Source organism: Amblyraja radiata, chromosome 1 (assembly GCF_010909765.2).
Source record: "Amblyraja radiata isolate CabotCenter1 chromosome 1, sAmbRad1.1.pri, whole genome shotgun sequence".
In the NCBI taxonomy this organism is placed as follows: Eukaryota; Metazoa; Chordata; class Chondrichthyes; order Rajiformes; family Rajidae; genus Amblyraja; species Amblyraja radiata.
In genome coordinates this window covers 13,256,658-13,268,353 of record NC_045956.1, presented here as the reverse complement: position 1 = coordinate 13,268,353, position 11,696 = coordinate 13,256,658, and the positions used below count along the sequence as shown (strand labels likewise).

Here is an 11,696-nt window from a genome sequence, read left to right as displayed (position 1 = left end):
AAGATTCAATACTGGAAAACACTCCCCATTCAATGCTTGGGAGAATAATGCTAAAAAAATGATTTTTTTACCGCAACTACTGTACCTACTTCAAGTAAATTCCGATATATATCCCAAAAACTTTTTCAAAAATGTCGACTCCATTGTTACAAGTTTTGTCTGGGATTATAAGAATCATAGAATAAGTAAAAACACTTATGTAAATCAAAGATAAATGGAGGTCTGGCTTTGCCAAATTTCTTATTTTATTTTTTGGGCAGTCCATATAAAAACATGAATTTTGGCTGGAAGAAATGGACCAACAACCAGATGGCTAATGATGGAAAAGGAAGACTGTCTACCTTTTGAAATTGGACCGATCATATTTGCCCCCACAAAACAGCACAAAAAAAACTATAAAGAAAACCCCATAATACTAGTGGAATACGAATTTGGAAACAAATAAAAAAAGATTTAAAATTGAATAATATACCACTCTGCCTTCCCATTGTAAATAATCCTTTGTTCAAATCATCCTTTATGGACAAAGGTTTCACACAATGGAAAAATCATGGAATCAAAAATATAGGACATCTTTATGGGAAAGGTACTTTTCTTTCATTTCAAGAGTTACAACTGAATTATGGACTGCACTCAAATAATTTTTTCAGATATCTACAAATTAGAGATTATGTTAAATCTAATACACAAGTTTACAAGAATAGGGAATCAGAAATTCTTGATGAGTGTCTGAACAAGCATCCTAATACTGAAAAACTAATAGCTTATATTTATAACACCCTACTAAATAACGAGGTACCACCGACCGAACTACATAGATACAAATGGGAAATTGAAATAGGTCATCCTATCACGAAAGATATGTGGGACGAAAGTTTACAACAAATACATCAATGTTCATTAAATGCCAGACATATTTTAATACAATTCAAGGTCTTACATAGATTACACTTCTCTAAAATAAAACTAAATAGAATTTTCCCACAAATCTCTCCTATTTGTGATAAATGTCTACATTTAGAGGCTAATTTAACACATACTTTTGCAAACTGTATAAAACTTAAACATTTCTGGACAGATATTTTTGAAATAACTTCAAAAGTTATTAATACAAAACTGGACCCAGACACAAAATTAATAATACTTGGAATATCAGAACAAAGCTTAACACTCACAACAAACCAAAGAAACTTCCTCAATTACAGTATAATAACCGGAAAAAAATTAATATTAAAATTTTGGAAAGGCCCTACAACCCCCCAATCAAAATGTGGATTACGGAAATGTCGGAGACCCTATACTTAGAAAGAATTAGACTTGTCTTAATGGACAAACAAGATCTTTTCCATAAAATTTGGGCTCCATTCATTAACTATCTGAAGGGATAGACTGGCACAGCACGAGGACCCAGCTGAAACTTGAACTCAGGAACAGATGAAAAACTATACTCTATACTTTATAACCTACGAACCTATCTCCATTGATGTATCACAGGTAACCCATTCCACCTCCCTTGTTTTTCTGTTGTGTTTTTTTTTGCTTTCTTTTTTATTTGTAACTTTCTACCCTCTCTTTTTCTCGCTTTCTATAAAAAATAAAAATACTAGAAGCAGAAGTAATTGATAATGGAAAATTTTAATAATGTATGACTGATGTATATGAAAAGTTTTTTTTCTACTATAATATGTAATTACATTGTATAATATGTCTACTTCTAATAAATAAATTAAAAAAAAAAAAAAAAAAAAATATGTTTTTACCTCACAAATAAATAATTACTCGTGTATTGAGTCCAGAAGGCATATGTAATGGAATCTAATTTCTTTGACATAAGCACAAAAAATAGAATTGTGCTTGCTGGGAATATAATTTGTCCTCTGTGTTTTTGATAGGGATCTATCAGAAAGGATTAAATTGGTTACATGAGAAATATAGTACAGAAAATAACTTTCATCACACATTATTATGGAAAAGTTTGCAACGAATCATTTGGTAATGGTGGTTACAACCTGCACTTTTAAACAATAATAAAATAGTGGCATTTTATTGCTCCAAAGCAAAATGGTTTGCCTCTGTAGCCTAAACTGATCAAATTATAATTTCTCCAATTCAAGCCCCTTTGTGGTCTTGCTCCTACTTCTGTTATCACCTGCAGTTTATCAGGTCCAGATTCTTTCTCAACTCACTAAAATTGTCAGAATAGTCCAAAACAAAGATTCTCCACCCCACCCACCCCACATCTACTTTCAGTTTGAAGGGTTTCGAGCCAAAAAGCCACCAATAACTTATCTCCAGAAATGCTGCCTCTTTTTATGTTACTTCAGCTTTTTGTGTCTATCTTCATTATAAACTAACAATTGCAGTTCCTTTATATACAAAATTGTCCGTATTTCGTTTAAATATTTAAACTTTGGATTGCTCCTTGTCCTTTTCCATAATTAATCATTGATTGGTGAACATTCCCACATTGACATTTGCTTCCCTTCCACACTGTGGTTCATCAGCCCACTAATCAAACAAATTCAGAACTTACTTAAGAATTTCTTCCTCTTCCTCCTCTTCCCTGTATGTTGCTGTCCGAGTCCTCAAATCCATCTAATGTTTTAAATCTCTCTATAATGTATCTGAAAATGTGTTCCTCCATATCCTTCCCATTAGCCTGTGCCATGTAGTCTATTCCAAGTTGTATAATTGCAGCTTTTTGTTTGTAACTCTAACTAGATATATTTTGTTCATGAAACTTTCCTAAATTCCTCCTTTTTGCAGCACTGCAATGTTCTCCTTAATCAATTCTGCCAAACACATTCCATTTATTTTCTTTCTCTCCAAGTCTTTCTGATTCAGTCCCAGATAGTGCAAGGGGAGGGATGGAATTGGTGACTTGGCAAAGAGGCCTCATGGCATTGTCTTTGTTCAGCACCCCAGGAAGGAATTTCTGCAATTAAAAATCAAATGAGGATCCAGACAAACAAATTTATTCAAACATTCCTGATCTAAATAATTTGACTGGTATTAAGACAGGAAACACAGGGATGCAGATTCTGCCTTGCCAGAGGTATACTGCCATTGTGATCAACTGAAAAGTTGGCTCATTACTAATTCCAACCTTTGATGTGCCCTGACTGTTTTTCAACTGAGATTTTCAATATTACAACAAGTTTGTACATTTGAAAATGCGCTTTTACGTGAATAACTAAAAAGAAGAGTGTATTTTGTTGGCTCTGTGTCTGCTGCTTGCATCTAACCGAATATGATGTGTTGTCTTGCAGTTCTACATCAGAGTGAAGGACTGGTGGATGTTCGTGTTTTATTTCTGCATGCCTCTGGCCTGCACTGCTTTCTTCTACACTCTAATGACCTGTGAGATGCTGAATAAGAGGAACAAGAGTTTACGGATCGCTCTGAGCGAGCACTTCAAACGGGTAAAATCTTTCAACTATCCATTGGTATCATAAAAGAATTGTATCATCTATACTGACCCAGCTTCTCAGTTTCAACGCGTTTCAATCTCCTAGGCTATCCTTCGTAAATTCCATTCGTAATTTACTCGTTTTCCATTCGTTTTCAACCCCCTTCCAGTTATATACAGTGAAAGCTATTGTAAATGAATGTATGATCAAAGCTTCCAAAAATTTCAATTACATTGTTAATAATTCCAAAAATAAAATCAAAAGTCAGTTTGCCAATCCTGTTCTTTCAGTGGAGAACCAGACTAAAAGTGAGTGAGCCAGATATGACTCTATTTGAAGTTGTCCTCAATGTATTATTAACTCTCCGGTTAAACTGTAGATCCCGTTTGTCCACTATTCCGACATAATTTCTTTCATGTATTTTTGTTAGTCAGAAAGATGTAACACAAGCGATATTGGGGTTGATGAAGAAGTGGCGAACTCTTCCAAGGGATGAAAGTGGCATTTCAAAAATGGCAGGTGTTTCTAGAAAAAATACAGAAAATGCAGGATCAGTTCATTCCTAGGAGGAAGAAAGATTCCAAGGGGAGAAAGGGACGACCATGGCTGACAAGGGACGTCAGGGACAGTATAAATATTAAAGCGAAGACGTAGCAAAGATGAGCGGGAAGCAAGAGGATTGGGTAATGTTTAAAGAACAACAGGAGATAACCAAAAAGACAATACGGGGAGAAAAGATGAGGTACAAAGGTAAGCTAGCCAAGAATATAAAGCAGGATAGTAAAAGCTTCTTTAGGTATGTGAAGAGGAAAAAATTAGTTAAGACCAAAGTTGGACCATTGAAGACCGAAAAAGGTGAATTTATTATGGGGAACAAGGAAATGGCATACAAGTTGAACAGGTATTTTGGATCTGTCTTCACTAAGGAGGACACAAACAATCTTCCTGATACAGTAATGGCCATAGGATCTGGGGTGACAAAGGAACTGAAGGAAATCCACATTAGGTAGGAAATGGTGTTGGATAGACTGATGGGACTGAAGGCTGATAAATCCCCAGGGCCTGATGGTCTGCATCCCAGGGTACTTAAGGAAGTGGCTCTAGAAATCGTGGATGCATTGGTGATAATTTTCCAATGTTCTATAGACTCAGGATCAGTTCCTTTGGATTGGAGGGTAGCTATGGTTATCCCACTTTTTAAGAAAGGCGGGAGAGGGAAAACGGGGAATTATAGACCAGTTAGCCTGACATCGGTGGTGGGGAAAATGCTGGAGTCAATTATAAAAGATGAGATAGCCGCACATTTGGATAGCAGTAACAGGATCGGTCCAAGTCAGCATGGGGCGAGTCCAACACGTGACAGGTACATTATTGGGAAAGATTCTGAGTGACAGGATTAGACTGCACTTGGAGAGATTGGGACCGATCAGCGATCGTCAGCAAGACTGTTTTTAAGGGGAGATCCTGCTAAGTAATTTAATTGAAGTGACTAAGTGTGTTGTTGAGTGAAGACAAAACCACAAGGAAGTAGGAGCAGAGGAGGTCAACATGTTTTTCAACCCTGCCCTACCATTTAACATGATCATGGTTGATGCAAAATTAGTGCTGTAAATTGGATAGAAAGTGAGAAACATTTGTCTTTAGCAGAGATACGTATAACCAGGGGATATAGTTTCAGTTAAGTATATTTAGAGGGGATTAGATGAAGAACCTTTTCATCCAGAGAGTGGTTGAAATTTGGAGACGGGTCTTCACATAACATTTAAGCAGTATTGAGATGAGTATATCAAAATTCCTTGGTATAGAACGCAGCATGGAGCTAAAGAGTCCATTTCTGTGCCATATGACTTCATGAGATATCTCACTCATTTTACAAGTAATGGGACAATTTACAATGTAACACAGAGCTGGAATACCTCTCTATGACTTTATACCAGAATGAGTAGTATGTGGTTAGGTCCAACTGTTTGGTAAATACAAGACCCTCAGTTAACAGATATTTGGGTTGGGAAATGGTTTTTTGACTTGTGGCCACGTACAAGTGGTTAATATTCATTGAACTAAAGCTTCCTTTTGTGTTTATTTTTCAGCGTCGAGAAGTGGCCAAAACAGTTTTATTTTTAGTTGTGATTTTTGGTCTGTGCTGGTTCCCTCTCCATCTTGGCAGAATTTTAAAGATGACTATTTACCATGAAGATGACCCAAACAGATGTGAATTGCTTAAGTAAGTTAGAGCAACAAGTTACATTTTCTTTACATGAATCTTGAATTTCCTTTCAGGGATACTGACGTGAATTGTTAATGAGTTTGTTGAAATTTATTTTCCACTGAATTATCAAAATTATGAACCAGTTTAAGGCTGTCTGTTTAAAATTACATGTTTACCATCAGAGAACAGAAAAAACACATCATAGATTTGCATTGTGTTAATATACAGGAAGGAACCTACAGTTGCATAGCATCTTTTATTCCTTCAGAATTTACTCAGAGCATTTAATTTTGAAGCACACTCACCACTAAAGTATCCTATAAATATGCTCTCAGAAGGTTATGAATGCAAGACCATCGCTGAGACATGAGGGCACAGCGACAGATCGTCTAGTGACAAGTGAGCTGAACTCGCTAGTCCAACATTATTTGTTCCAGCCTGCTCATCACTTCCGTCTCTTGAGAAGTGACCTTCCCCCTACATTTCCAGCCACTGATGACATTGACAGTTAATGAAGCCACATGCTCTGTCTCAATGGCTATCAAAGCTGTCAAATAGCCACTGTGGCCAGAATAGGACCATACTGATACAGGGAATGGAGTTCATGGGAACATTTTCAAAAAGGGAATTCTTACACCGCTCATTTGTTAAGGAATGTAATTTCAGTCCATAATCTCTGTCCCATTCTCAGAAGTTACCTTGAAGAAAATGTCCCCTATCTTCCTTTAAGTATTTAGGGGCAATTTATTTTTGTTTTGTGTGTACTTATCAGATAAACACATCCACTTTTGGGTACATAATAGATGATTTCATAATACACCTTTCCCCAAAGCACCCCAGTTTAAGTTCACTGGCTGTTGATTCTTCTGGCAATGGGAAGTTTCCCTCTATTTACTCTGTGTTACTTATGATTCAAACTGCCTCTATCAGATCCATGCATAATCTCTTCTGTTCCAGGCAAACCAATGGCTTGATATAAGGTCCAGCAACTGACAATGTCTACTTCACATTAAATACACTCTTCTGAGTCCATCTTTTAATATTCATTTAGGTATTTAAGAACAAAAAAAAACTTTATATTCCAGAGGGACAAAGATGATCTATTTGCCTCAGCTGTTACTCAAGGCCTAGCGCAATTTCCTTCCAAACCGAAAATTTGTAAAATATTTGCTTCATATTAAAGAGAAAACCAGACAGTAGTCTAACGAATCACAGCTAACATGTTGAATTTGGGGAGCCCAAAATGCATGCATGTTCTTAACCAAAGTTCATATAATACAATACATATTGATTTAGTGACAAATTGCTTTAAAACCCTCGCCTTATTTTTATAAAAATGAATATGCATCATGACGATGTTCCTCATTCTAATCAGCAGTTATTTAAGGCTGCTTTTCCTGAATAGTACTAAGGAAAAGTGCTTGGCAGATAATATTATGTGGTGAACTTACTCCTTCAAGCCCACATTTCAGGGCGTGTCTGTTTCAGAATGGAGAGGCGAGTGAGCAAATTATTCAGTAGCAGCCGCAGCAACAAGTTGATCATTTGATGAATTATATTTTCATTTGTTTTCTTCAAAATAGATCGCATGAGATTGTTCATACCTGTAATGCACTAATAGCGGATTGTTCCTTTCAATAGCTTTTTGCTAGTATTGAATTTCATTGGCATCAATCTGGCAACTCTGAATTCATGTATAAACCCCATCGCTCTCTACTTCGTGAGCAAGAAATTTAAGAATTGCTTCCAGGTAGGAACCTCATTTTAAGGGATATGTTATTTGAATATGGAGCCCTCCCAAGTCCCAATGAAAATGGGTGTGTTCATATATATTAAACTGACATACTAATTGAGTCTGAAGAAGGGTCTCAACCCGAAACGTTGCCTAAATAGGAAATCCTTTGCTCCATAGATGCTGCCTCACCCGCTGAGTTTCTCCAGCACTTTTGTCTACCTGCTAATCAGGACTAATTTGTTTGCCTGCGCTAGAAAACATTAATTAGTTCATGAATAGAAATAGAATTAGGCCATTCGGCCAATCATGTCTACTCCGCCATTCAATCAAGGCTGATCTATCTCTCCCACCTAACCTCATTCTCATACCATCTCCCCATACCCCTGTGACACCTGTACTAATCAATAATCTATCTATCTCTGCCTTAAAAATATCCACTGACAGCCTCCACAGTCTTCTGTGGCCAAGAATTGCACAGATTCACCACCCTCTGACTAAATAAATTTCCCCTCATGTCCTTTCTAAAAGAACGTCCCTTAATTCTGAGGCTATAACCTCTTAACCTAGACTCTCCCACTTGTGGAAACACCCTCTCCACTTCCAACAAAATAGAGAGAGTACAAAGGAGATTTACTAGAATGTTGCCTGGGTTTCAGCAACTAAGTTACAGAGAAAGGTTGAACAAGTTAGGTCTTTATTCTTTGGAGCGCAGAAGGTTAAGGGGGGACTTGATAGAGGTCTTTAAAATGATGAGAGGGATAGACAGAGTTGACGTGGATACGCTTTTTCCATTGAGAGTAAGGAAGATTCAAACAAGAGGACATGATTTGGGAATTAAGGGACAGAAGTTTAGGGGTAACATGAGGGGGTACTTTTTTACTCAGAGAATGGTAGCTGTGTGGAATGATCTTCCAGTGGAAGTGGTGGAGGCAGGTTCGATTTTATCATTTAAAAATAAATTGGATAGGTATATGGATGGGAAAGGAATGGAGGGTTATGGTCTGAGTGCAGGTAGACGGGACTAGGGGAGAATAAGTGTTCGGCACGGACTAGAAGGGCCGAGATGGCCTGTTTCCGTGCTGTAATTGTTATATGGTTATATCCACTCTATCCAGGCCTTTCGATATTCTGTATGTTTCAATGAAATTCTCCGGATGCTTTCAAGAGAGTGAGATAGAGCTCTTCAAGATAGCTGAGTCAGGAGATATGGCGAGAAGGCAGGAATGGGGTACTGATTGTGGATGATCAGCCATGATCATTTTGAATGGCAGTGCTGGCTTGAAGGGCCGAATGGCCTACTGCTGCACCTTCAAGAGAAGATATCACTAATACCATCACAGTGTTATCAGACATTGGCAATAAGTCCCACCTCTGCCAATGACTCGCGTATTTTGAGATGTATTGTTAAAATATATATTTCTGACCCACATATAATCTAAATGACAATTATACTCACACGTGGTATAATTACAAATGTTTTAATGGAATATATTACATCAGTTTCCCTTTTTGGGAAAAGTAAAAATAAGAACAGCGTATGGCAGAATTTCTGCTGCAAGACATCAGGAAAGTGCCTTTACATTTAGCTTCTTGAAGCGTGTTGAGATTTGATTCGAAAGCAGGTTTAACAGGATCCAGAAGCCCTTGGTATGGCTTTTTATTTAACTAAATGATAACTGAACACCTAAGCCTTGGTGTTAACTCTTTGTGGGTTTGTAATGGCTCATCCATTGCTCCAGAAATTAAGCTAGAGCTATTTTAATTCCAGAGCCTCGTTTAGATTTGAATTGTTTTAATTTCCTACCTGGAATAGGTGGCAAAGTCAGCAGAAAATCTTGGAAAGCTCAGGAGGTGCTCACCAATTGAAGATAAGGAACTGTTTGGGAAGGGGGTGAGGGTGTTTAGGACAGAGGAGCTCTAATCTTTCCTTGCAATCCCCAGAGATGGCATTTTCTTCTTGGAAGGAGCTAACTGGCTACACTTAATGGCTAACTATAACATTCACTCAAGCCAGTGTCAATTAGCACTCTCTCATAGCACCATGGTAAACATCAGTGACATTTTGGGTAGATCTACTAACAAGGCGTTAGTATACCGATCGCCTGTTCAATGGACGAAATATTGGAATGGGTTTGGGGGCCACGTGGTGCAGATGGAACTCCTTCTTCCGGGTCCTATCTCAAAACTGTGGACATTCACTGCTGCAGTCCACCCTCTCCCTCCGTCAACCAGAATTGTTCATATCTCCTGGGTCAGTTCTTATTTCTTCCTGAGGCATAAACATCATTCCCACCGGCATCAGGCGGTAGACAGATACGCAATGTAACATTATAGTTGTAAATGCATGGACCACCCTCTGTTCTCTTCCTTCACTGAACTAGTTCAGGTCACTGAGGCACTGACCCTTCCTAGTTATATTCCATATTTATATGAAAATCAGTTTGAGTCCATGCTGAAAGACCAATCCATTCCCCCCACAAATTTTCCCTCTAAACCATTCCGCCCACATTCCCTATCTCTAACTATTTACAGGTGACGGGTTAAATAGCCAATTACCTAGCAATCTGCATGTCTTTGGGAAGTAGGAGGAGACTGGAGTGTCCGGTGGAAACATGCTGTCACAGGAAGAACATGCAGTCTCCACACAGACACCACTGGAGGTCAGAAGCTCTGCTAGCAGCTCTGCAAGCTGCACCATTGTCTGCCTATGGCCATGAGTTATAGAAAGTCACAAATAATATTTAAATCACTGCATGGGTTTGCTAAGCAGTCCTTCTCTCACTGCAGTTTCTGCTGTAGTTTCTAAGTAGAAAGCTAATGTGTTACTTGTGTACTTTTCAGTCCTGTCTGTGCTGCTGTTGCCAGAGTCGGGCTCTGATGAATGTGATGCCCATGAACGATACTTCCAAACATGCAAGCTTACATTGGAAAAAACAGAAGCACAATAACCGTAGCAGCCGAAAGAACAGAATGAACTGCCTGAAAGGCGGTAGTTCTTGACGACATCGAGAAATGAGTAGAGCTCGCACCTTCCTCCATGTCTCAGACGTTATAACATCCACTGTGGTGGAACAGAAGGCAGAAAGGAAAATGATTTGGACCCATCGTCTCAGACTCGTTTTGGGCTCCCAAAAAACTTCTATTGTCTGTTTCAAACTGTTTGTTTCTGCATCACTATTGAATTATTTTTGTTGTGAATATCATCAGAAAATATTCAAAAGGTCAAGTATACAAGTGGAATATTATGTTCTAGAAGTGTCTTTGGGGACCACAATAGGTTTACATCCACCAATGGAACACTATTTAAACTGAAACTGATGTTTCACAATTTTTGTCACTTGGCTGTTACATGCTCCCATTCAAGATGAAAAATGTCTTCATGCACATGTTCTTTACAAAAAAATCAGAGAAGTTGGATCCATTAACACCTGTTTTTCTTGTGGTAAAACCCATAAAAATGCCATTTTAGCCGGGTTAAATCTTGTCAGCAACTATTTCCAAGTCAAATTGTGCCCATGTTACTGCTGCCACTTTGCAAAATTCACTGGGCCGGGCTGGCATTTTCCTGGAATCAATTGCACATCTAGTGGCATCAGAAATTCCACATGGAACATGTCCTCCTGTACCGACATAAACTGAGCTCTTGGGGAATGGTCACAAGGAGATTAGGAGCATTGCATATTGCACGGAGAGATGTCAATTACAGGGTCTGTATATTTACATTGATGCCTTACACACATCTACCAAGCTCATAATTTATGATCAAGGTACAAGACTATTTGCTCCATCACTAGCAAGACCAAGGATTAAACACGTCTGAGCTGCCTATTATGATCTCTGATTATTCTGCACTTGCAGTGAAACCATTAGTGGCACAGTTCTCATTTGGTGACCTGACTATGACCTGGGGCTTGCCTTACAGCATCTCCCTCCAGGAGATCTCTATCTCCTATATTTTCACTCATGTCCATACCACCTTTTATGTTGCCAAACATCAGCTGCCACAGAGAGAATGCAAGGTCTGACTATTTAAAAATGCAGCAGTTTCAGCAGATATGTGTAAGCTGCCATAACACCTTTCAATTTTATTTTACATATATATCTACAGGGGACCTACTCGGGCATTAGATGCACTACACAGCACATTTGTCACACCAAAAAAAGGAATAAATCCAATATCTAGTCACTTGCATTTTAACATCTGGGATCCTAATATTTTATCCTGCATATAACAGGGACAGCAGGGAGGCAGATTTGGCAACTCATTTGATTCAATTCAAACGTTTACTCTAAGACGTAACACATTTTTAATAAAAATATTATACTGTAGTTCACAAGAAAA

At 38.1% G+C, this 11,696-nt stretch overlaps 1 protein-coding gene across 1 annotated transcript in view; it reads left to right on the top strand.

The window, feature by feature from the left end:
- Window positions 1–11,696, top strand: part of LOC116971039 (endothelin receptor type B-like) — a 41,383-nt gene extending 29,687 nt beyond the window's left edge. Inside the window, exons 4-7 of the mRNA XM_033017842.1 lie at window positions 3,270–3,422; window positions 5,501–5,634; window positions 7,261–7,369; window positions 10,196–11,696. Of these exons, the coding sequence (XP_032873733.1) occupies window positions 3,270–3,422; window positions 5,501–5,634; window positions 7,261–7,369; window positions 10,196–10,354 (555 nt within the window). The 3' untranslated portion in view covers window positions 10,355–11,696. The remainder of the gene's footprint in view (window positions 1–3,269; window positions 3,423–5,500; window positions 5,635–7,260; window positions 7,370–10,195) is intronic.